This window comes from Meleagris gallopavo, chromosome 7, assembly GCF_905368555.1.
Source record: "Meleagris gallopavo chromosome 7, MGAL_WU_HG_1.1, whole genome shotgun sequence".
Classification (NCBI taxonomy): domain Eukaryota; kingdom Metazoa; phylum Chordata; class Aves; order Galliformes; family Phasianidae; genus Meleagris; species Meleagris gallopavo.
Genome location: NC_139410.1, coordinates 18779115 through 18806058, shown reverse-complemented (window position 1 = coordinate 18806058; position 26944 = coordinate 18779115). Strand labels below are relative to the sequence as shown.

Genomic DNA, 26944 nt, shown 5'->3' with positions numbered 1-26944 from the left:
CAAGAGGAATCACAGGCAACTGAGGCTGGATTTCATATCTGTGATTTTCTTACTTCTTTTTCTGCAGAAGGAAAAGAAATGGGAGATGGTATATCCCCCATTACATATACACATAATCACTGCAGAAGTCACACTCTGGAGAGAATATAGCCACTGAAAGTGAGAATGGGATAAAGTTGTAGTTAGAAAGTAGCATCCTTGCAGACTTTCTTTAAATTAAATGCTAAATGAATAGTAGCTTACCTGCCAAAAAGCCACACGCATTTTGGGGACGCCATACAAATTGATTGCAGCCAAGAAGCAAGTCTTTACAGTTATAAAAGATATAGCACCCTTTGGAGCTGTACATTTTGTGAGTGAAAGTCATCATTCTAAGTTTAAATAGCTTACAGTTAACTTTTAAACTAAGTTGTAGTATCTAAGCTCAAGTAACCAGTCATCAGTTTGTAAAAGTCCCCACACTGTGTGGAGATGCTAAACAATTCTTGAGAGGAATCTTTGTATTGAAACCTCCATTCTCTTAGCAGGTTAACTTCCTCTGAGTAGTCCTAAGTTTTACCCCTTATCCCATAGACAGTATTTAGCAGTGCCTAGGAATGGGACCTTACAGTCATGGAAGGCAGAGCTGATCCATTTCCAGGACAGCTGCAGCCAAGCACTGTTCAGTAGCAAACCAGCACTAACAAGCAGCAGTGAAATGAAATGTCACTGCGTCATTATGTAGTACAGAAGACTAGCAGACTGAGAAATCCATTTTCACTGGGTATTGCCAGCTAGTCAAGATGTCCTACTGCTTTTAGAACACAGCAGGGTTCAAATATTCTTCTATACTCAAAAGCACCAATTAGAGAGATTAAAGAGCCTGATTTAATGTCTTGTTAAGGAGCTTCTGCATTGCTGGACTAGTACAGGTCTTTTATAGGACTTCTGAATTTGAAGTCCCTTCGCAGATACATTAACATAATTGGCACCAAGACTTACTTTGAGTTACTTAAATTGTTTTTATAGATGCAACATATCAATTGATCCTTTTGAAGTCTTTGTAGAGTCAGGGACACCCTCAAAGCTACAGAGGGACCTAAATAACACTCCTACTTTATCCTGAAGTGGACTACTCCTGGGTGAAAAACTTACTGAACGCAAAAGCTTGATTACTGCAAAAAACATATTGCCTTCTCTGCCCTCTGTGAAGCATCTGTCTCCTTCACATACTAATAGGCACCCACATTAGCGTCGTAAGAGACATAGTGCTCAGTACGGATATTAAAGTCAAACTAAGAATCTGCCTTATTCTAACATAGAACATTTCTTTTAGCATCTCTCCCACAAATAGTTATAGCTCAGACCTCACTTTAGAAGTGCAGGATAATTATCAGAATTACTTGTACGAGATTTGGGTCACTTCAGTCAAGTGCACCTCCAGCTGTTAGGTATAATTGCAAAAACATTAACTACCCTGAGTACATCACAACAAACAGGAAAACATCAAGTCAGAAAGGGACAGATAAAAACCTTTGCCGATTTTCATGATTTAGCCCATCCATTAGGAGGCACCTAAGATAAATCCTTTGAGTGAACTTTATAGCCTTTCACAAGCATTTCACCTTGTATGTGCGTTACATTTGATGATTTTGACATGAAAAGCATTTTTGAATGTTTTAAAGAGAGGAATTATGTTAAAATGGGATTAGGAAAATATTCAGTGTGACCTTGCTCTTGGGCTTTCTGAAACATTCAATGACAGTTTAACTATGAAAGACCCAAATTTCCAGTGTAGTCCTCAAAGAAGAAAATAAAACAGCTGTGTACTGCTTCAGGGAAAGAAGTGAAAAATTCTAAGACTGAATTCTCCATCAACCTATTTGCTATACATTCTTCCTCTCCCCTCTCTCAGGAGAAGAGAGACAATAAGAGAGAATAAAATCTTCAAATATATAGTGGATGTGTACATTGCATTTTTATTAAAAACATATGTGAAAAATCTACAACATTTGCAGCAGGTGATCTTCAAAATCTCATAATCTGTTTAAATAAAAAAGGCTCTCCTAGAAAAAACCCCAAGGAAGATCTACATGATGACAGCTAATTTCAAACACGCCTTACCTTCTGGCTTTTGACACCATAAACATCATAATCAGTCGCCACCTAAAATTACTTTTAGACTGATGTAAGAATATGATAGATGCTAACAGGAAAAAGTGTTCTATCATAGTAGATATGATAGAACAATAGATCTACAAATGTGCCATTCCCCCCCCACAGAAAACACATATTCAAAACTTAAAACAAAGCTTTTTTTCGAGCTACACTTAGTGCAGAACAGCTGAGCAATTTCTTCATTTCATGATAAAGAAAGTCACCTCTCAGCATAAAAGATGATTGTTTAGCACAAAAAGGTGAAATATTAAAAAGTTATGGGTGAATGGAGATGTAATTGTATCATGAGTAGATGGAAACTGCATAGAAAGTACTTCCATATACTATTTGGTAGACTAGACTATGTCCTTAGTTGTACTGATGTTGCACATACAAAAAAAAGTAATAATTAATCTATACCAAGTAGTCTCCTACCACTTAGAATTTGCTTCCAGATTTCTGTGTGATCATGGATAAAAACTCTGTGCTATATTTGATCAAAAGGAAAAAATAAGAAGCTAGGTATTACTCAGTATATGTAACTGGGCATTATAAATATTTTTTGCACATTAAATACTAAAAGATTTTGGACAACTTTTCATAAAGCGATGTTAAGAATGGAAATAGCATTGCACACCATGCCACCCACTGTTTGCAATGTTTTATCCTTTATTACCCCCTGGAAGCTGTTGCTCTAATTTGTTGGGACAGTGCTCCTGTATTCAAGGCCACAGACTGAGTCTGGGTGGCTCTGACTGAGGAAAATATTTTGTCGAACTGGCATTGGCTTTTATGCACCTGGAGAAAAGGTAACGAAAAGCAGCTTTCACAGGCTCTGGCAGCTATCCATGCTGGCAGCATGCCATAAAACAGGAAAGCATGGATTCAGCTTCTTGGGCCAGAATGTGAAGCTTAAATCTTTTTCTTAAAAAAAATATATATATATATATGTATATGTATACACACACACACACAAGCATGACAGCAATCAAGAATACCCTCATATGCTCTCAGAGGCATGATATGAACACAAATAATATGTGATAGTAATGTTATAAACTAACACAGTGTAGAGTGCTCCAGTACTTGACTATATTTTGTTAAAAACAGTATATGTGCACAATAGACGGTGGCAAGGCAGCAAAACAAAAATAAAAATTTAATACAAATAATTTATTTGTAAAAAAAACTGTGTATGAAAACTCAGCTTTAGGTAATTTTACCAAATGGCTTCCAAAAAATTTGGAAAGGATGTGATTGGGTCTCCAGGTGCTTGTGTTATGTGATGACATTTCAACACTTCTGCAGTACATGAGAAAACAAACAATTTTCTTGAATCACATAAAAATTTCATCATCTCCAAGGGACAGAGATCACGCAGCAATAAAGAACATTATATCTCCATGCTCGGGATATTCCCATTTGATAAAGTAAATCATTATGGCCAACTGTTATAGAGAAAGGGTGCCATCTACATTTGCCAGCACTCTGCCGGGCTCAGAATTGAAGAGAAACATACATTAACCAAAGTGAAGGAGATAATCAACACCATCTCCCAAATACCTAAGATAAATACTCTATAAATCAAAGTACATGCTTAAGTGCACATGGTCACCCTGATCAAAACCCCTCAATTTATTCAGTTACCACTGTACAGACTAATCAGCCAGTTTTGTCTTAGGCAAAATTTGCTATGAGAATAGCACATCACTCTAGTAAACTTCTATCATGGTATGGAACAGCTGTTTCATCTTAATTCTGAAAACTTTTAAAGTTCAGAGCCAAAATATCATGCTTTACAGACAGCTAGACTTTTGTTTTTTTATATAACTAGGAGAAATTCCTCACAATTAGTTTCTCAAGTCTTGAAAGAGCAAAAAATACTAGAATTGGAAATAACTGGATAACTATTGTGCAGAACTTGAGAGTGACAGTATAAAGAAATGTATTTTCTGGAATAATTCTTCTTTAACTCACATGAAATGCTCTGGTAGAGCAAAAACCAGTCTGGGGTGACTTTAGGAAATGACAGACTCCTACTTCAGTAATATAATCCTGCTAAATCATGAAGCCGAAATTTACGTTCTATCCAACACAGTCACGTCTTAACTGTAGAGGAAGGTGATACCATTCCAGAACTAGTTTACCACACTTTCCAATTAAAAATGTTGTTTCCAATTGTTTGCAATTTTATCTGATGTTATCTATTTGGATTGAAGCTTTCCACACATAAGAAATGGGAGACAGACTGATTTCTTTTTAAAGCTCTACCAAAAAATGCTTCCTACATTTCTGGGAAGAACATCTGGCAAGATCATGGCATTTTGCCCATGCTCAAAAGTATCTTTCAGCTGAATAAACAGATCAATCTAATGCCTCAGTTTTTATATGGTTCTATTTGGCTATATTTGCAAACTAGCTTTCAATTTCACCATCTCACATTATTTTTTTAAAGTACAGATCATATAGCCAGGAAAATGTTTTTATTAGAACTATTTTCTGAATTACTGTAGCAGCTGGAAGATACATAGAAGACTGCAATCAATAAGGCCCGCAGCCATCTTTTTAGTCATTTGATAAAACAAAATATTAAACAACTGTGTAAGGAGTAGGATTCATCCCTTCCATGCTACGAATAAGGTAAGCTCTGAGAAAAAAACTCATGCAATCACAAAATTAAATACTTATCTCAGAAAGCTTTTGACTTCAGGCTCTCTGACTTTCAAACTCAATGTTCTTTTATTGTAATATATGAATATCCTATGTCTGTGTGAATATAAAGATAGATACTTATGTATACATAAGTAGATCCACAAGCAATCAGCAAGTTACTTCAACATCAGTTGTGTATATATAGAACTAGCAAGCTCAGTACAGTTAAATTGCTTTATAATTTGATAACTTCACTGTTGTTCTTTTTCTCATTCTTTCTATCCATACACTCATTTTTTTTTTTACCATTACACCACTAGCAGTTCCTCTCTTTGGAGGGCTGAGACAACTGAAAAAATTTTCTTACTGATGATAAGAAAAAGCACACATGGTCAAGTATTCCTAAAACAGTTCTACTATCTTTATTTTTAATACCCTTTGGCAGTAGGGTCCTCAACTCCTTCCCAAGTAGGCATCTCTGTCTAGGTGGATGCCACTACAGAAAAACAACCACATGTAATTTTCCTTAAGATGCTCTTCAGTGTAAATAGGGGTGACAGAACCAGGCCTATGTGTCATTCATAAAGTTGTAACAGAGATAACAATTTCAACCTACGCAGTACCTGTCCCTTGTGATGTGAATCCTAACTTCTGGTAGACATCCTTTGAGAAAATGGAATTCCATGTCAAGTCATATCCCTCTGCTGGTCACATCCCCTTGCTGTTAAGGAAATCAGATAATATCTTCATTAGATGATACAGAACCAAACTGTTTAGTCTATGAGTAGCACTTGTCAGATTATCCTGCAGGAGCCTCAGAAACACAAAATTACAAAATTAACAACAACAACAAAAAATAATCACGATTAAACAGAACCATACTCATTTTTTTCCAGATGGAAATTATGTACATGTTTTTCAAGACAGATGATACAGTGTAAAATGAAATATGGGGTGGGAGACAATAAAATCTCTAGAGACAAATTGATTGGACCAATGTTCATTCTCTGTCCTGATCACTCATGCAAAGCAGAATTGCTTGGATATGAAACCATAATCCACCCACTATTTTTTCATTAACACAAAAGGCTTGTCTTAAATCAGTGTTCAAGGCAGTCAAAAATAAATATGTATTTATGTATTTATGGAGACCTTAAATGCTTCTAAGTATATTCATTATGATCTTCATAGTGACATTGCTATGAAGGACACTATATAAATGGAAGCTGTGCTTGCAACTGATCACTTATGATAAACAAACATCTTGAAGGACTCACCAAGCACACAGAAGTTGCCTTGTTTGCTTATAAGGGAGAAAAGCTCTCTTCAGATAACTTAATACATGGTAGACGTAAATCTAAAAATAATTAAATATTTCTTTGTGCAGTGTGAAACTATATCACAGTGCAGTTCTGCTAGAGATAGCCTATGCAAACCACGTGGGTCAAGGACCTTGTTTCCTTATTTTTCTATATAGTACCTAGTACACATCTGTGACATATCACATAACACACACCTATATAAAATAAACAAATTTGTTACCAGCTGAGGCTAACACTGACATTATAATGCATTTAAAAACAAATAATAAAATATTCCTCCCACAGATGTGTACAGTGTTCCATCTATACATCAGTTAAATATTCAGCAGCTACCAAAAGGAAGGAGTGAAATCATGTTCGTCTCTAAAAGATTACTTTATGTTTGATGTATAAGATTTCCTCTTATAAGATGCCCCTTAGAACTCGCTATAATATTTGCCTTCTAATGCTGCCAATACTCAGAGGAGAGGACAAAGCAAAGCTAAAGAAAATAAGGGATTAAAAAAAAAAATTTCAGTTGTAGAAAGGTGCCAACTCATGAACAATTCTACAAGCCTAGCCAGGATAAAGCAGAGGGCTGTCTGTTGCTTCTTAAATTAAAAAGGTGTTTCCTGCTGTGTGAACCACTGCAAATCAACTGTGCAGACTCAGGTAGGGCTGGCACTAACCCTCTTACTAGCAGCCCATACAGTGCTCTGCTTTGCCTCTAAGGCTCACAGTGTTGAGAACGCGCTGATATTTAGGCTACTGCTGAACACTGCTCCCACATCATCAGGGCTGCCTCTTCATCCCTCCCCACCCTCAAGGCCAGTAGCCTGTGGGCATGTGGGAGGTTGGAAGGAGCCAAACAAAAGGTTATGCCATACCACATAATGTGCTGCTCAGCAGTAAAAGGTAGGGAAAATGAGAAGACAAGGGGACATTGGTGGTTTTTATCCTATGAATCAACTGCTACACATATGGAGGCCATGTCCCTCAGGAAGTGGCTGAACAGCACCTATTGATGAGAGCCTTTTTGCTTTAATTTCATGAGCAGCTTTGCTTATTAAACTGCCTCGATCTCAACCCACAAGCTTGTCCATCTGACTTTCTTTCCCTGTTCTGTTATGGAAGGTGTGAAGCGAAGGTGTTTTGGGAGCTGGCAGCCAACCCAGGCCAACCCACCACAGCAGGCAACGTCCGCAATATTTATTAGACTGTGGTTTTGTCAGCCTAGCCCCACTCAGGAGAAGACCTCGCACCAGCAGAGCAGTTATTCTTTGAAAGTTGGTCTGGGACAGACTCAGCCATTTTTGTGTTCATACAGCTATGTCCTAGCAATCAAAAATGTGACTCACATAGAAAGAAATCAGTAGCAGGTAATGATGCAGTTCATGTACATCTATAGGTAGAGACTTCTGCCAAAAAAAAAAAAAAGAGAGAGATACAAAGACAGATGACTCAGAGAAGAGACCAGTGAAGCACGGAAAATCTGAAAACTGGATGTTTAGTATAATCAGTCTGCAGTTAGCCATGTAGTTAAAACATAAAACTAAGATCCCACTTACTGGTATCTACATTAGAAAAATATCAACCTTTTGTAAGGTGACTATGTCTAAAAACAATACATTTCTTATGTATAAAAGGACAGCAGAGAGACCAAACATAAAATGCCTGCAAAAAACTATGAACAGGTGGAAGCATCTTAATGTTGGGAAGCCCACACCATCTTCTTTAAATGAGGAACCTCCAGGGATGACAAAGAACTTCTGGATGATAATGATGGAGTATTTCCGAAGTATACAGATTGTTAATACAAAGCAGAATCCCTCCTAAAACATGAGAATAAAAGCATATACAACAACTCTTTCTTTTTTGGAGTTGAATATCAGCATGGATCCTAGTGTCTGCCAAAGTCTCAAATGCTAGCACCTTGGCCACAGTTTGCATCTCATTGGCAGTCTTAAAAGGCAAAAGAAAGATTTAAGAGGTATTCTTCATGACTTATTCTGTCACCTCTGGAGTTTTGATCCAGGACAGAGTGCACTTGTGCTGACAGAGCCATATGGGTGTATTTCTTATACTGTTTGTACTGTGAATAAAAGTAGTTCTGCTCCTGTATGCCCTGTCAGGACTTCTCAATACTATACTTAGATGTGACTGATGGCTAACTTGCAGTTTTGTACACTAAGCCAATCTAAATAACTGTATTCAGATACACACACCAATAACAAAACAAAACAAAAAACTCAACCAAGCAAGCAATTTAGCAATGTACTAATAGCTCTGATAAATTTTTAAAAAACTATTAAGAATAAGGTAAAGTCCTTTAATGTATGGCCTCATATTTTAGGAGTGCTACTTTCTCATTCTCACATCTTTTCTGCTTGTAATTATTTGGTGCTTCTGAGCCTGTAACAGCAAATCTACTCCCAACAAGTTTGGTCTCATAAACAGAATATTTAGCTGTTAGCTTTCTGTTTAGAACAAATTCTCTTTAGTGATCCTCAACACTTTTAAAAAATTGTGGTAAGACATATTACAGTTTTTTTTGTAGCTAAACTGCAGTTTAGTTCCTGGCAAGTAATGATTTAGTTACCTTACACACTGAACAGTGTATGTGCCTTAGAAAAAGCTGCTGTTAAATTTTAGAGGCCACTCTTTTAATGGGAAAATACTGCTCAGACAGGATTTCTGAATTTCTCTTTACAATTTTAGATAAAGTTTTAAATACTACAAATAATGAAAGTTTATGTCCTACTTGCAATGAAAGAGCAGCATGGATTCTGTAGGTATTTCCTTCTATGCAGGAGTTACAAAGTTGTAACTGTGAATTGCTTTAGTGAGCTCTGCAACATTTATAAAACTGAACAGTAAGAAAAGCCTGGCAGGTCTTTTTCCAAGCTGAAGTTATGCCTATCTGACATCAAATGTGAAAAATCTCCTACTAAAAATTGCCAGTTTTTGATACATATTAAATACCCTTTTTGACACTTAATTTTCTCAAGACTTGGGGTAGCTCCTGAACTAAAAAAGACAATTTTCCAGAGGAACAACACCTGAGCTATCACACAGTGCACTGTACCCCACAACTTGCAGCATCTCTCTAAGTTCCTTCCAAACAAAAGTGAGTGCATTCACTGTTCACGTTGGACACAAGCCCAAATGTATAATTGCAACCAAAAATGGAAAAACAGTTAAAGAAAGGGAGGAAAAGAAATCTACTGCTGTAGTGGATCAGCTTCATCATAATAAAACTTACATTAGAATATTGCTATGCAAGGAAAGGACGTGATTGCCAGGTTGCCTGACAGTAGGGGCAGTTCTGAACTCAGCAGATGAAGGTACTATTCTCTGGTACAACTGAACAAGGAATTCTGCCCATAAATAGTTGCCAGTATTAACATTAATAATAAATTCCTTCATTAAGACATAACAAACATTTTCTTATCAACAGATTAATTGCAGAGGTTACTCAATTTTGGAAACAGTTCTGAAATGCATAAAGTACGATGGAAAGCCATGGTGAATTGATAAACCTTCATGCTTCTTTAAGTCAGGCTCTAAGTATATATGTATTGAGTTTATGAAGCAAGGATTTGGTAGCAGGAAGCTGTGGCAGTGGCCTCTATGAGTAGAGCCCATCACTGCCCATCACAGCCAGTTCCAGCTGCTCCAAAGAGACCCAGTGTTGAGCTGTGAGCAACGCTGGGTGCACATCTGGCAGAGCAGATTTAAGAAAAGGAAAAAACTGCTGCACAGCAGCAGCTTGGAGAAAAGAGTGGGAAATGAGAGAGAAGCATCCCTGCAGCCATCTGGGTCAGCAGACGAGTACAGGAGGTGCTTCAGGCAAGGAGCAGAAGCTCTGTGCAGACCCAGAGAGACCTATCGTGAAGCCCACGGGCTCTATACAGAGCAAACAAGTGCAGCCATGGAGAAGCCCATGGTACAGCAGTGGGTGCAGCAGGAGCTGCAGGCCGTGGAGAGGAGCCTGTGTGGGACAGGAGTGCTGGGGGAGCTGCTACCTATGGGGTCCTGCACTGGAGCAGTTTGCTCCTGAAGTATCAACCCTGTGGTACAGACCTGTGCTGGAGCAGCGCTTGGAGAGCTGCAGCCTGTGGGAAGTTCGTGTGGAATCAGTTGGGGAAGGATGGACATCTCACTGCTCTAGTCTGTTAGTTATCAGCAGTAACTTATATTCAGTTCCCAAGATTGTTTTTTATTCATAATGGTAACTGGTGGCCATCCTAATCACAACCCCTGAGCACTTTTCTATCATGTTTTCTCTCCCTGCTCCTCTGTGGAGGAGGAGTGAATAAGCAGCTGTTCTGGAGTTCAGCTGCCCATGGTGAAACCACCACTGCGTACCAGCAGGAAAAGCACAGAACTGAGTAATGGGCCTTTCCCGACAAATGCTGAAAGAGGATAAAGACCAACAGTACCAAAAAGAACCAGTAGTGAAACATATTTCTAAAATGTTTTGAAGTAATATTCACCTTGTTTTTGAGAAAGAAATCGGAACAAAGGGAAGAGATTTTTGGTGTTACGTTCACCCTTCCACCGCTCCTCCGAATCCCCTGCTTGTGGTACTCACTGCAGACTGGGGATGTGTGAGAGGGCAACAACAGTAAGCTGTGAGCATTTGGAGTCCTCCGGCAGGAAGAACGCAATGTTCGTGTCGATGATTTCTTCCTCCGTTGGTGAGATTGCTGTTACAGCCAAACCAAGTATGCAGAAGTGCAGGTGAAGTTCAGAGACATGAGTGTCACAAATCCTCTGGTCCAAGTCCTGGCAAACCCAGCACAGACCTCGCAGCACGTCACTAGCAAACGCAGCACCTTATTCAAGGGCTGCACGGTCCTAACGGAGCCGTACCCGACCCGAGCCAACGTTCGCCAAGGACTGCGGTACCTCCGAGCACTTCACTCCCACCGTTTGCTGCAGAGGCAGCGAACAACACAATGGTCCCTCACAGAGCACGCGGAGCGCGGGCCAGCACTGCCGGGCGGGGCGGGGCGGAGCGGGCGGCACGGACTCAGCGCGCGGCGAGCGGACACGGCGCGCGGCAGCGGCCGTCATAGCCGCTGGAGACCCGCCCGCGGTGCCCTCTGAGGACGGCGGCGCTCAGCGGGGCGGGGATGTGCCGCGGGGCGCAGCTCCAGCCTGCAGGGGTTCCGCCGGAAAAATAAATAATTTTTTTTAATCTTTTTTTTTCTTTTTTTCCCCCTGAACAAAGCGCCCACTGTGAAGTTCGGTGTTGCTGCGAGCGCCCGGGAGCGACGACGTGCCCCGCGCGTTACAGGACAGTCCTCAGCCTCCCTCCGGTGCTCCTGGGGAAGTGGCCCCAGCGCGCGCGTTCACGCTGCCAGCAGCCACCGCCTCGGCTGCGGTGCATCCCGGGGAAGCCGAGGCCCTGTCCCAGCCTCGGCCGCGCTGGGCCCGACCCGGGCCCAGCCGAGCCGCACCGCCGCACTCTGCGGGCCCGACCCGGCCCCTCACACCCGCGGCGACCCCCGCCGCCCGCCTCGGCTGCCCCCTCCCGGAAACAGCGCCGCCGAAGGGGTGTGCTCCGATTGGCCGTTACCCGTGACACGCTCCCGCCTCCTCGGCGCGGCGAGGGCGTCGATTGGCTGGCGGCGCTGTCAGTCGGAGAGGGCGAGTCCCCCCGCCGCCCGGGCTGCGCTCTCGTGGGGCGGGCGCTGCTGCCGGGCGTCGCGGTGGCTGGTGCTGGTGCGGCTGCGGGCGGAGCAGGGATGCCGGCCGCGGGGCGGCGGGCGGCACTCCGGCGCGGAGCTGAGGGCGAACGCGGCCGGTAAGCTCCGGCCGCGGGGAGGGAGGGCGGATGCCCGTCTCTACGCGAGTCCGTTCCGCCTGGCGCCGGAGGGGCCGACGGCAGCGTGCCGGCACGGGCGGAGCGGCGGGCGGCGGGATGCCCGGGGCGGACACCTCGCGGTGCCCTTCGGCCGTGCCCGCGTCCCGGCGCCCGGGCGGGACCGGCGGCGCGGCGGGAACTTCGGAGCGGCGGGTGTCGCGGCGAGGCGGCGATGCTCGCCCGGCGGTCGTTGGAGCGCGGCGCGGAGCTGTCATCGCCGCTTCGCCGCCGCCTCGGAGGCTGCGGAGACGGCCCCGGGGTGCCGCCCTGCCGGCGGGGTGCGGCGGCGAAGGACCTGGGCCCCGCGGCGGTGCTCCGCGGCTGAGAGCGGTCGCAGAGGGAAGCCTTCGCGAACTGGGCACCGCACCTGAGCGCCGCGGGCTCGGCCGCTCGGCGGGGCCGGGAGGCGGTCACGGCTGCACGCTGCGCCCTGAAGTTCGCGAAGCGGGGAGGGAAAAGTTGAAGGAGGTGAACCGTCACCTCCGTGGTGGCGGGCGGTACGTGACCGCCGGCTGTGAAGGCAGAGCGGTTCCGAAGACGAAGTCCCGTTGGCCACGCACGCTCTTTCTCATTGTTCTTCAGCCTCCTTTACTCCTAGTGATTGGAGGTGGTGCCGGAGGGCTTTGGAGAATTGCCAGATCTCGCAGATCGGGAGGAAAAGAAAAAGCCTTTAGATGCTCATTACGGTCGTTAACGTAAACATTCAGAATCTTGATTGTATCGCGTTGTATGGAATTGTGAGGGTGCTGCCAAACTATGCGGTGATGGACCCGATCCATCAGTCATGGAAGTAGCGAGGTTTTGACATCGATTCAGTAGTAAGCAGCGTCCAAAATTAACAATTGAAGAGACAGCAGCTTCTGTTATATCTTGGCTATTTTGTGTATGGAGGCTTTTTAAGCAGTACGAAACAGTTTTGTATCTTTATGAAACAAGAAGAGCATTTAATTCCAACTCTTGATTCTTTCGTAGCTGTAAGCCTCCCTCCCTGCTTTCTAGGAGTGTATTGATTTGGTTCTCACCTTGTTGATCCATAGTGTTTTGCATCCTTAATTCAGTTCTGAGGGGCATTCTGTCACGTGATACACAACGTGCTGTCAGAAATTTACAAAATCATGCGACGGGTGGCACGGATGGATAAATAACCAGAGTAACCAGAGTAACCAGTGGGAGCCCTATGGTTGCTTTGGAGAGCTGAAGCCTTGATTTACAGCTGCGTGGGAAGTACTAGAAAACAATTAGAGGTGTTGAATTTATAACTGATGCAGGTTAATGCTGTTCTCTCCCTGCATACTTATCCAATAAATATCTTTATTGACAGAACATAAATGGCTAATGAAATTTCAGTTTCCTGTGTGTCACCAGTTCTGGACAGATCCAGCAAAATGTCATATTGGCAAACCAGTTTTTCAGAAATATGGTTTAGTTATGTGAATCGATGTCCTTTTGAGTGCTTCAGGTTAATTTAGATGCCTAGGGCAGAAAGTGATCCTGATCCAAGTGGCCATGACGCAGTGTCTGAGATGCACTTGGCTGTGCCAGGCTGCCTAATACCTCACCTGTGTTTTCCTTGCATGCCTTCTTTGGGAAGTAAAAGGCAAATTTGATGGTGAAGATGAGCGGAATTCTGCTCATACCAACTTTCTTTTTTCATTCCCTTATGGGTAATACACAAAATCTAGAAATCCAGTCTCTGAATGGGTGATCAGTAGAAGCACCATCACATGAGCAGTCTCTATTTGTGATACTAATTTCACTGGGATTGTTCTCAGGAGGATTATGCAAGCAGGAGAATGTTTGTCACTGAATTAGCTACACGGCCTTTTTCTGAACTATTTTCTTCATCATAGTTCTTCTGACCTTTTCCAGAAGATGAAAACATTTCAATCGTATATTTTCAGAAGGGTGTTTGATTCACTGTTGATTAATCTTCTTCTTTTTCTGTTAATAAATAATAAAGGTTTTCTGGAGCATTTTATTAATTATTTACTTGCTGAAACCATTAATCAACTATGGACTTTCTGATAGTCATCGCTGTTGTCACTGCATGGTGCACATACCTAGCTAAAGCTAAAGGAGAACACACGAGTTGCAGAGACCATTAGACTGTTCTTCGTAGTTTCATGAACACAGTATATAGAACATAATGAGTCCATCTCTATGCTTTACAATTAGAAGGACAAGCAAGCAAACAAAAAAAGTTAGATTGTAGATTATAGATTTATAGTAATATTTTTTTACAGGAAGTATTTCCATATGCATTGTAATAAGAAATGTGGAACTGAAGCAGTTGAATAATCCTGTCACATCTGCAAGATTCAAAAAGGAGCATTTCAGTTTCCCTGTGTATAGGCATGGGAAAGTGCTGCCTATTCAGTCGTGTAAATAAGGATGGATATGAAAATATTAGTAATGTAATTTACCAAGAGCAGTAGGCAAATTATTTTGATGCAGCTAAATGAAACAAGTGGCGTGTGTTTTCAGAAATACATATTTACATTTTGTTGAACTACTGAAGAGTTGCAGAAGGATCATAGAAAAGATGAATGAATGATGCATCTCCTTCGAGTTGTATTAGATCACACAAATGGAACACTGATCTTTTTGGAAAAGCTAATGCTGTTTTTGAACTGCAGTTAAAATACTGACTTGCAGCTGCACATACAGTATCCAGCAAATGCAGTGACTGCATACACTGATGTATGGAAGCTCTGCAGAATTCAAGATAAGCAAAGCATAAAATGCCTCTGCATCCAAGTGTTCCCTTTGTCACTTACTGGCTTCAGATGTTTCCAAATGCTGATAGTATCTGCTGCTGCCCAGCGCCGCCACAGGCGTATGTGAGAGCCCACGACTGCTCTCTTTCAGCTCCTGTGTAGTCGATGAACGCTATGCAGTAAAGTTAACAAAGGATGCTCTTAAACAGGATGTGGGAATTCAGCTGGTAGGGCTGAGGACATAGCTCTTCAGCAGAGAAACAGGGCAAGAGTGGAGATGGGCAGTCTTGTGACTGACTGATGCTCAATTAGGCAGGAGCAAATTTCAGCAGATCTGTGCAGACTGCAGATGTGTTGGTGGCTGAGATCAGCTTTCTAGAGTTCATCCAAGAGAAAGAAAATACGTGCAGTCTCAAAGCCTTGGGCCTGCATGTGGGTGGTATGAAGATGGAGGGGTATCAAGGTGTGATAATGAATGATATGTCTCGTCTGCAAGAGCTCATATCGTTACCTAAAATGTAAAATTGCTAGACATTTTGCACATGTAATGGGAGTGGACGCTATTTTTTAATGCTTCTGCATTAAAATTTTTGTAGCTCTCAGTATGACCTACAAACTATCGGGAGTAATCTAAATATCTGTAATAGTTACTAATAGTTCCTAATGCATGTATGAACATATAATTTAATGCAGAACATATGTATTTCTTAAATATATGTAGTGATGCATGAAGTATACACTCTGTCCTTCCAATTAACAAAAAATTATCAAATAATGGAGAGGGAGCTAATGGGAAGGATACATTATACAACTGAAATCATGTGAGGATTCTGTTGAGCTGTATTTATTTACTTCTGTGGAGCGTTGCAAGCATATCTTCTCCCTTTGCATAAGGTGTTCTATATTAACAGTGGTCTCAAAATACTTCAGTTGTAATGTGCCTCTGATTTCACGTAGAAAAGAAGAGGTTGGAAAACACCCTATAGGTACTGCCTGCCACTCTAATTTTTTTAAGATTTCCATCTGAATACCAGTAAATTTTAACTCTTATTACCTTTTGAGATTTGCTGTAGTAGAAATGTGAATGACTTATGTGTCTAACCTTGCCTCCCTTTGAGCTGCTCTGCAGATCTGCTGCTGGAGGAGCTGATGTTTGTTTCTTTTGTCCCTCAGCAGGTGGCTACATTTTCATTGAAATAGCTGATCCTGCTGTGGAACAACATCTGTGGCTTTGTGGGAGTCACACTGGCTGAAATAATTCAAATATTTCCTCCTCAGTCTGACCCTTATTTTTACATATAGTGCTTATTTATTGCTTACTATGGGATAAGATGTACTAGAACATATGCTGAAGGTCTTCTGTAACTTAGATCTGACCCATATCTTTCATAGCTGATAAGAAGCAGGAATGTAGCCTTTGTGTGTGTGTGTGTGTATGTTCAATCAAAGCTTGAAAGAAGGTGTAAAAAGAAAGATAAAAGGACAGAAGGAAAATTCTATTGGATCAGACCAGTGGACTGTCAAACTCAAGGTTCTGCCTCCAGCAGTGACATTGAGATGCTATTTAGGGACCATACACAAACCTAGTCACTTCACGTGTTCTGTTCCCTTTCCCAGCATACTTCTTGTATTAGGGATGGTAATGCTTATTGCTTTTAGGGCCTATTTACAAACTTGCAATCCAAGAATTTGCCTGATTTTTCAAACCTGTTAATGCTTACTGTTTTTACAACATTTATTTGGCAAGTTTCAGAAATTTACTACTAACTTTGTAAAGAAGCTCCTTACTCTCTTGTAAACTGATCTCTTGTTTTGTCAGATGTCCCTGAGTACTCTAGTACTGGAGGATTTAGCAAGCAGAAGTTTTATTTTATTCACTTCTCTCATGGCTTGATTGATCAACTCTTACTTCAGCCTTATCTCCAACTGAACAGCCTCTTCAGTTTCGTTTTCTAAAGCAGGCACTCATCTTTTTGCTATCTTATTTGCCTTCCTTTAACTTCTGATCTGTCCACAGACCAGAACTTCATACAGTCCTTGAGATGTAGGTGGGCCAAGTTTGTACAGATGTCTTCAGTCCTGTTACTAGTTCTTTTTGTGATGATATATTAGCCCAACTTTTTATGATACTTTTTTTCTGGTTGCTGTTGCACATAAAACTGGCAATTCTGGGGATAAGTCAATTATGATTTCTAAATTTCTTTTCTGAGTCATTAGTCAGCATCATGAATACATGAATAGGATTATTTTTCATTGTACATATTAGCTTGTATTTATCTAAACTGAAACTGATGTATCATCTTTTTGTCTACCAAGTTTGTCTACTGAGTTTTGAGAGGTACTTCTGGATTTTTTTTGCCTACAGCATGGCATTATTTCTGTACTCTAAGGCAGCTTCTTGTCTTTGTCATATTTTTTCCAATAGTATCATTTCTTAAGAGTTTGTTTTTTCTCACATGTACGTCTGATGGCTGAGAGGAATAAAAGTGTTACAGCAAATCAGCCATGATGTTTGAAGATCTTAAAACTAGCTTGTAAATAAGTGAAGCTTTGCTTTTTGGATCTGTTTTCTTTGTTTGTTTGTTTGCATTTGTTTCATTTGGTTTGGTTTGGTTGCAGTGTGTTTTTTGTTTGCTTGTTTGTTTTGAACATCAGCAAACTTGAGCTCAGCAGAATAACAGGTTAAGCCTGTCAGGAAAAAGAAAGGTAAAAAGAAAGAAAATTCTGAAATTCATAGCACACAATCCAACTGCTCTGAATGGTTTGATTCACATTGATTGCTGTTAAAATTATGCTTAATTAAAACCAATGAAAGTTTTAAAACTATCAGAGAGCAAAGTGATGTTAACTCAAAGAACTTACTAAGCATCTCTATGGATTCAATACAGAATTGTCTTAACTCCACTACTGTCTAATTAATCACCTTCCATTTCTGTGCTACGTTTCATAGCAATATACAAAATTATAAGCAGTGCTTCCCTTCCCCCCCCCCCACCAAGACCACCTACGCCCTTCTTCCCAATTTTATTAGAGGTCAGGTTGGAAGCCCACCATGTAGAAAAGATCTCTTCATATTCCTGGTTCAAATACAGGCTTCTCATTTGATATTCAGAGCATGGCACTTAGAAGAGCTGCTGCATTGCAAACAGCATTGAGAGTGAGGTTTAAAGAAACATTAGAAAGATATTATTAGTGTGCTGCACTATTGCTTGGTATTACTTAGCAATAAAACTGGTTTCACAGGAGTGACTCCAACTGCTATCCGAAATCCTGTTGTCCCCTTCTCCCACCTAGGTAACCCCATCCCTCTGCTGTGCCAGCCCTTACTCCTTGCAGAACCATTTCAATTTATTAATCTGGCAGAACGCAGCTCCTCCCAACAAACCCCTTGGTTTAAAAAACAGAACAGAAAACCACTTTCTGCTGGCTTCAGTGTGCTTCGTGGCAGATCTTATAAAGGATGAAGAAAGGAGGGAATAGCATGATGAGGAAAATGGAAAAAAGAGAGCAAGGTGTTTGACAGGCAGCTGTTAAATTGGCTTATGAATTTGTCAGATCACAGCCTGAAGTGCTGTTCTCTTCCTTGGCTTACTATTGTTAGACTACTTGGCAGAAGCATAGGAGTATTTTAATATTCAACCTATTGCTTTGTTAATTAAAATATTTAGCTTAAGGAATTATATTTTACATCCTTTAAAGGCTCCAGCTGTTCTATCCGTTGATGAGGTCATCTGCTGTGCAAATCTGGCTCTCTAGATTGTGCTACCAGCTGTAGTTATTTTCAGCAACGGAATTCTTCTTTCATTTTGTTTTCCACCATAACACATTTCACCAAAATAGACAAAATAGAAGGTTCTATTCAAGTATTTTATATATATATATTTGAATTTAGTAAGAGGTAGTCCAAAGCCAGCTTCCTGAGCTTTTTATTGGCTCCTGTTTGGCAGAATCTCTAGCAACCAAGATAAGGCAGTGGTTTGCCATAGAAAGGACTTTGGTGTATCATTTTTGTGTGGAATAGCCAAAACTCTCCTAGTGGTACTTTATTACAAACAGAGTGATCCTGGTTCTGTGTACAGTAGCTGCAAAGTCATGGTCAGCTTCATATTAGCTCATACTGCTCAAGAATAATATGCAATAGTGAGTTCATGATAGTCTGCAAAAATGTCATCAGCAGATATAAACATTCATTAGCATACAGTCTGCTCCTTGGCTGGTTGTGGGGTTTTTTTGAATACTAACTGGAATGTAGCGGTAATTGATGAATCTGCTCTGAGTACGTTTAGAAGCATACTGATAGAGAAGTGCCACTTAAGCTGCTTATCTGCCTTAGGCAGACTATCATCTTAAAGTGGAACTTGCCTTCCACTGGTTAATTATGACAGTATCTTCTTGCATTAAGATGTATGTAATCATTCATCTAACGTTTTTCTAAGATACATCCCTAGAAAAAGTCAGCTTTCATGTTACCAGGGTGGTTCATGTAAAGAAAGCCGCTCAGATGCCCACATGTTATATTCATAAAATAAAGACTGGGGAAGCAAGTAGAGGTTAATGTGGCTCACCTGAAGTCACCCAGCAATCATTTTTAGAACTCAAGGAAAAGAAAATTTATTGATATTCCGGTAAAAGTAAGAAACATACAGGTGCTAATTGAACTTGCCTTTCCTAAAGCATGTTCCTCTTCTCTGTTTAGTCATTCAGCCAAGTTACTGCATGGTGATTTGAAGTGCTTGTCCTGTAGTGAGACAGGACATCAGCAAAGACATATATTCTGTCTCAGGATGTCCTGTATACTTGATACAGCTGTCAGTGAAATGAAGACTCAGACCTGTTGCCTTCTGCCATACAGTAATGAAAATTCAGGAGACGTTCTCTATGAAGCAAAGCACTAATATCTCATGTGTAACCAATATGAAAGTGATTAAATGGCTTTACAGGGAAAAGTTGGTGTGCCAATAGCACAGAGCATTACAAGCTAATACTGCCTCTATCTGAGGATGTATTGTTTTGTGGTAATGAAATATTTTAATAACCTCAACCTCCTCTAGAGAAGAACCTCAGCTATGTCTCTCTGGAGTTATTCTTCAGACGGGATTATTATTCTGCATAAATAACTTATGCAAAAAGCAGTTACAATAAACAGAGTCATAAGAATGGAATGACCATATTCAGAGTTAACAAATGCATAAAAAGTGAGATGGTATACAAGTTAGTAGGTAGAAATTATAAAAATAAAAAGAAAATAAGAGGAAAAAAACAGGTTTAAAGATTGTTGATTTCTAGACAAGTTTCATATTGAAGTCTCTATCCAAAGCCTACAGGACTTACTAATACAGTCTTTGAGATCTCAGTTAGTTTCAGTTGGCCAAGTTCTCTATCCTCTCCCATGAAAGTGCAAAGTAAGAATTAACTTACTTTCAGTCAATTGTTTTCAGGATTTCAGTAGTTCACACATCTTCAGTGCATTTAACAGCTTTCTCTTGAACATAGCCTTGCAAAGAGTTACAGCTTCCTTTTCCCCAAACACTGTAATCTGTAGGTTCATCAGGATACTTACTATCTACTATTTCATGTTTGTTTTATCTTTGTTTATGAGGATTTAGCTTCTATAGAATGATTTTATTGTCAGGAAGATGTCACTCAGTATTTCTACTATATTCTGGAAATGCTAAGAGAAAATAATGAAAACTTTTTTCTGAGTTTGGGCTAGAAATTCAAGTTGCCAGTGTAGCTAATCTTGAAATGTAGATTTAATGTAAGATTTAATGCTTTAGAGAAGCTTTGAAGTGTCAGAGGAAAGGGAATTTTATATTTGGTTTTAGTTCATTCGGCCAGGTTTTTCTTAAAACAATGCTTTCCAAACAAAACAGCAATAGTCACTTCTCCAAAAGTGTCCAAGAATGGCGTTCTTTTGTATTAAGGAGAGTTTTGGATGTATATCCAATAGACAGGATAATTTGATACTCAAGAAAGTAAAGCAAAGGCATGATAACAAATATTATATTAATTAATTAATGTTTTTCTCAACATATGTTAAAATTTTTACGCCTCTGTATAAGGGGTAAAATTTTCTCCATATTTAATTCTTCTCTACTGTACGTGGCTTTTTGAAGAGTTGAACCTTCTTCCTTTTCTAGGCTACTTTTATTTCTTTTCTTTAAAAAAGGTATTCAAATTAGCATTTCTAGAAAAAAGGCAAATAAAAAATGACATGCTTGTTTTTACAAGGATGGTTTGAAGGCAAAGCATTCCTAGCAAGCATGTGTATACATGAGTATATTTACTTAATTTTTTTTTATCTGAGTGAAATATTTTTTACTCTTTCCTCTTCTGATTAATCTGGATATTTATACATAGGAGGACTATGTATAGTGCCTTTATCCTTTTAAATATAATTTTTTTTCATAATTTCTAGGTTAAGTTTAATCCAGTTGTTTCTTGTGAGGAAATTCTGAATTCTCCAAAGGAGCCTGAACACAGCTGTACAAAAATGTGTTACCTAGAATTTTGGTGCCTGTTATGAGCTTAAAAGGAAACACTTTTTCTTCTCTTCTTGCTAGATCTTGCCTTGTGTATTGGTATGACAATTTTTCTATATACAGAAGAATCATGACCTTACAGACCTAAAAGACACAAAACTCACAGAAAAGCCAATAGGAGCTTTGTTCATGAAATGAGAATTTAACTGAACTGAAAGCTGCGCTACTACTGATAAAACTGCATCAAGCTCACACTTAGAGTACCGTAGCAGCTACACCAGCTACAGTGAACTCTCTCATAGACTGCAGTGTGAACTCTTAGGTGTTTACTCAGTACAGAAGTGATGAATACCTGGAAATGCTTTTGTGTGTGTGCCTGAAAGGTACCAAGTGACACTGAAGTTGATTGCTTTGATTCAGGAATTTAGCATGTTGCTTAGCAGTAATCTAGTTAAGATGTATATCATTGGCAATGACATGACATAGAAAACGTGTCTGCTTCACAGTCAGTTGTCTCCGGGATTATATTCTAGAGTTATGTTAAATCTAAGCTTGTATGTGAATTTTATTTGCACTTATTTCAAGGTCAGTTTCCCTAAAGGGTTGCAAGGATGATGCTTAAAGTGTAGTCAAATGCAACTCATCCTATACTTTTTTTTATCAAAGAGGCTATCAATCAACATATGTGTTGTTTATTGTCCTTTCATGATCTACGGAAAGGATAGATTGCATTCCCTCTAGAGCTCTATAACAGTTGTAAAGATGGATAGAATTTCCTAAAGGGAGAGGGTAAGTCTTCTCTGCTTTTGCTGTTTGAATTGCTATTGTCTGTGGCTAACAGGTGCTGGTTTCTCTTTTGTCCCAGAATTGCTGTCTCTGTGACCATCAACAAGGCTGCATGCCAGTGGAAGATGATGTAGCTCCTAAATTTTGTTAAGCCTTTACAGGACTTCCCCTCTGAACTGATGAAGCTGTGTGCATGCGCTTATTTTTAGACCATTTGCAACTGAACCACATATGTTTCACAGCATGACAGGAGGGATACAGGACTGCTGCTTAGGAGTAACAAGCAGTTTTGAAAAGGCTATACGCCTTTTTACACAACAGTGTTGCAGAAGATGTTTTTGAAGGTTTGCAGTAGAGTTTTTCAGTTGAATTTGGTAGTGGTGACAAGTTTGACATCTGTAAAACATGAACTCATCCTTTTATCCACAAAACAAACAGCACAAACAGCAGCAACTTAAATCTCCTCTATGCCAATGCATTCCATTTATTTTATTACTTAGCATGAATACCTGTTGAGCAAACTTACACACATGCTTTATTTTTTGCTTAGTTATTGTCTTCATTTAAAGTAATTGCATGATTTTATTTGTGCATAAGTACAATTTTTTTTTAGGATTGTTTTTTTAAATGCCAGTAACTGTGACAATAGCAGTGCTTTTCATTTTTGATGTGGATGAAATGTACTCATTTAAATGAACATGACTGCACTGAAAGTCTACTCCATGGGCAAAGATACCCAAATGAGTCCTGTGCTTAGAAGCAAGGCAATCACCATCACCTGGTATGTTCATTGCCCAACCAAGAAGATGCAGCTGTGTCTGAAGAATGTAACACTTGAGTCATCTATTTTTTTCATTGAACCTAGAGTCAATCCTGTCTCTTAATGATCTGACCATTTTTATGTTGAGGTAGAAGACAGCATTTCTGGTAGCCTGACTGCCTGTAAAATCTTAATCAAAATTTCTTCAGTGTCCATAGCTTCCATGTGTGCCTATATTACATAGAGAAAGCAAGAGAGAAAGTGCATTATTTTGGACAAAATGGTTTTTTTAATATTCCTTAAAATATTTTCTGGTTCAGAAGAAAAAAAAATTGAATGGAACTGCAATAAAGAATATTTGCCTGTATTAATTCCAGTTGGTTTTAGAATATTCTGTTGGATGAAAAGTCAGAAATAAACTTTACATATCATTAAAAGACGACACTGTGATTTGATAGGGTATCTTCATGAGGAGTTCAGATTAAATTATTTGTTCTAGTGTTCACTAATGTCATTCAAGTCCCATGCGCGTGTAAGCACACAAAAGTTGGTACTATAAGCACAACAATTGATAATATACAGCTCTTTATATTTACACAGCATCTTTCAGCTAGGGACTTCTTTCTTCACTCTGAAAGCAGCTTTTATTTAAAAGTTGGAAACTAGTGCAGTTTTAGAAAAATATAAAATGGGTTTGTAACTTTTAATCCTTGAACATCTACTATTTAATAGATTTCTGCTGTAGCATGACCTTGGTATAATTTTGCTTGGCAAGAAAATAATTTTCTTTTAAAGCTTGAGGCTTATCTCAAAAAATTGTTACGCATGTTGTATGTTTTATATATATTTTCAGTGTTATTATCACACTTAAGGCAAATTTGAAGCCTTACTCAAAACAAACACAAAATGTTAATTGCTGCAGATATGCATGTTTGGTCTACTTTTCATCAGTAAGAAAGCTGAGGATGGAAGGTCAAGGAAAAAAGGATGACTTGACATGGCATTGCAGAGAACCAGTCTCTCTATCACACGTCCTTGGTTTTCGAAATGTGGGATTCCCCACTAGGAAATATGCTTTGAATAACGTATGACTAGTGCTAGCAATTCTTGTCTGCAGTGACTACCACCACATTAAGTATAACAGTTTAATAAAGAGAGTAATAAAGTCATGGTACCTATTCTAAACTAATCCATACTATGATTATATAATTATAACCAACCATTAAGCTAGATCCATAGTCCAGAAATGCCTATTTTGAAGCCAAATAGTCCAGCTTGAAACTAACTGCATCCTCTGGCTCAGTCTTCCTTCTCAGCAATTCCCTCATTACTTTTTTGGTAATAGTTCTTGTTCATTGTTTGTCCCCTATTTAGCAGTACAAGAATACTGAACTAGGTGACCCCAGCACAAATAACATCCACCTTGGAGGCTTGCTTGTGGGTGGGGAGGTTTTTGGCTGCTACCACTCCCTTTGCCTTGACAGAAGTCCCAGATTGCTTAAACTTTGGTGCAGTTTAGTGGGAGGTTCTTTTCATGTTTGAAAGTTAGCTGCAATTACTCAGTTATTTCTATTAGTGTATTTTCTGGTATGTTAAATGAATGCAAAGCTTGCAATAGCCACATCTTCCTATCTGCTAGATGTGATGCAAGTATGAGGCTAGTGTTTTTAAACAAGGAGTAGTAATCTCTGGCTTTCCCCAGGAAGCTCATTTAAAACAACTTGAGGTAACATGGGAAGCAACAGTCCGCTTTAAAGCTGGTAGTCCTTTGGAAATACATGCAGTCCCATTCAGTTTGTAAATGGAGTCCCACCAAAAGGCAGTCTTTCTGGTGTTCCACAAAATAAATCCTGTCACTCTTTCCAGCATGCTAGTATTTCATTTCACATGTAGAATGGATTTCTAGCTTATGACAAGATTATATTTCTTGTATAAATGCTTAGCTTTTGTTGAGGAAAATTGTTCTTGTGTTGGTGGGACAAAAAACCTTGGTGCTAAAATAATTGAGATGGCAAGTTTGCAGGAGGAAAACTTCAGTATCAGAACCCAAACTAGGCAAAGGGCTAAAAATGCATCTTAAGGACCATTAGTCAGAGTAATTTGAGCTGACAATAGCCAGGATTGTTTTATATATGAAGTTCATAAAATAGAAAGTTGGTTTCTTGAGATTGGAAAAATACTAAAGGGATACATTTTTGCTGCAGTTGCTAGGGAGCTGCTTATGCTCTATTTGTGGGGTATAATGCGAGTCATGTGTGAAATGCACTACATTGATAATTTGTCTCAAACTGGTTTGAACTGCATATTATATTCACAGAGCACATCTCATTGTACTAGTGAAGATGATGAGATGGATGATGTTAGAAATGTTAGGTGACAAAGCCACTGTGGTATACAAGGTACAGTACATGTGTCAGTAGGCTGTCAAGAGCATTGCATGCCTAAATGATTCGTAGGTAGGGGCATGATTCTACCTATGTTATTTGGGAGATAAGCATACTGTCATTGGAATTCATTTTTGTTGAAAATGCTGCCTTAACAGTTTTGTATTCTTAAAACTACAAATTATATAACCATATTATTTCCTTTTTTCCTAATATAAAGCATTTCCAAAAATTATCCAAATATCATTAACTACTTCCATTTTAATATCATATTTAAAATTTCAAAAAAAAAATTCCTTATTGAATCAAGACAATGATACTGTCTTGAAGTTTAAATTAATTGCTTTGCTCCTTTGAGCAGCAATGAACATTTTTCTCCTATGCTGTATGCAGAGATCAAGTGTGTTTTCCTCAGCAATTACAGCATTTGTTCAAAGTGAATTAGAAAATCAAAAACATTAGGAACTCTCTTTAATGAGATGATTAAAGAACCAGGCAAGCAGTATGATATTCAAATGAAAATGAAAGGTATTTCTTAGCACTTTTAGACAGGCGCAGAAATTCAGATAGGACACAAGTTGTGCTGCATAGTTAAACTGCCATAAAGGTTTTCAGCATCTCAGAAAGTTGCTTGACACAACTATGTTTGTAGTACTTGATCAGTTGTATCTTTCTAGGCTCAGCTGCCTCACCTTGAAGAATGCTTTCAATAAGCAACCTTGCTGTGAGCTGTCTGAAAACATGATGCTATTCCTAACAGCAGTTTGAAACTCACTAGGCCCAGCCTTCTCAAAACTTTGTGGGCAGATTATTGACTAATGCATACTAACACAATGCAGCTGAAGCTGTGACAGTGTAGAGTAGCCAAAGTTTGTTTAGTTTTTGTTATAGTTCTCTTTTGGAGATTAACTTCTGACTGTTCCAAATAGGTTTTTTTTCTTCTCTAGTCAACCTTTGGGTATTTGACTCTTCCTTTAGAGCTTCCTTCCACTAGTCTAAATTCTGCAGTTTTTCATAAAAGTCCAATTGTTGTGCTTTTCTTTCTCCCAAATAGATCTTCTCATATTGAGGCAACATCTTAAATTGATTCTAAGAGCTCTGTTCACTGTTCAGACTTTGTGTGATTCCTTCATTTGAAGAGATTTGTTCCAGGCACATTGTACAGAGAAACAATTGCGTAATTTAAGAAGTGTTCCAAATTTAATCAAATGCAGGAGCCATCTCTGGAACATTTACCTTTTTCTCTTATTCTCATTGTTCTTAATTCATTTCTTTCTGACTTACCTGCTTTAATTATTGTTGTTTATGATTCATTTAGTTATTTGGGTTTGTTGTTACAGACGAAACTTACAAAACTAGTCACTCCAAAAGGAGATGGGCCTCTTCATTATTTAAATCAAATTTCCGTTGATCCTTTTCCTGAAGTCCAGCACTAATTTATTAGCATTTTTATGTGTGAAACAATTAAAAAAAAAAAAGTTGCATCTTGTCTAAAAACAATGTTTTCAATCTGCAAATGCAGGGTAAGATGTCAGATATTCCCAGACATCATACTCTATTTTTTCTCTTTCTTAAAAAATGAAATATTTTTAATGCCTGCAAGGAAAGTTGTGATGTTCAGGTAAACATATCTTCACAAGGGGCTTTTATATCAGCTTGTAGTCAACTGATACTGTGCTAGAGTTAGTAGTCCTTGTGGTTGAATTCAGAGAAGTCTGTAATAGCAACATAGTGTAAGTCCCAAGTAAGTTCCAAGATAGCCATATACCACTGCAAAATGGAACATCCATCAGAATCACATTGGATTTTAGTGCCATTCTCTAATTATTGATAGTATTATATGTGGTATTACTA

General features: G+C 39.5%; 2 protein-coding genes across 8 annotated transcripts in view; one reads left to right on the top strand and one right to left on the bottom strand.

Annotated features, from left to right (window-relative positions):
- LOC146543984 (uncharacterized) overlaps positions 1-26944 on the bottom strand; it is a 131297-nt gene that overhangs the window by 95773 nt on the left and 8580 nt on the right. The window contains exons 2-3 of the mRNA XM_085228283.1: positions 10586-12547; positions 5412-5509 (exon numbers count right to left, since the gene is read on the bottom strand). Coding sequence (XP_085084409.1) covers positions 11386-12547 — 1162 coding nt within the window. The 3' untranslated portion in view covers positions 5412-5509; positions 10586-11385. The remainder of the gene's footprint in view (positions 1-5411; positions 5510-10585; positions 12548-26944) is intronic.
- B3GALT1 (beta-1,3-galactosyltransferase 1) overlaps positions 11764-26944 on the top strand; it is a 184626-nt gene continuing 169445 nt past the window's right edge. For all 7 annotated transcript variants that reach the window (XM_085228925.1, XM_085228921.1, XM_085228926.1 and 4 more), the window contains exon 1: positions 11764-11901. The gene's annotated coding sequence lies outside the window, so the exon portion shown is untranslated. The remainder of the gene's footprint in view (positions 11902-26944) is intronic.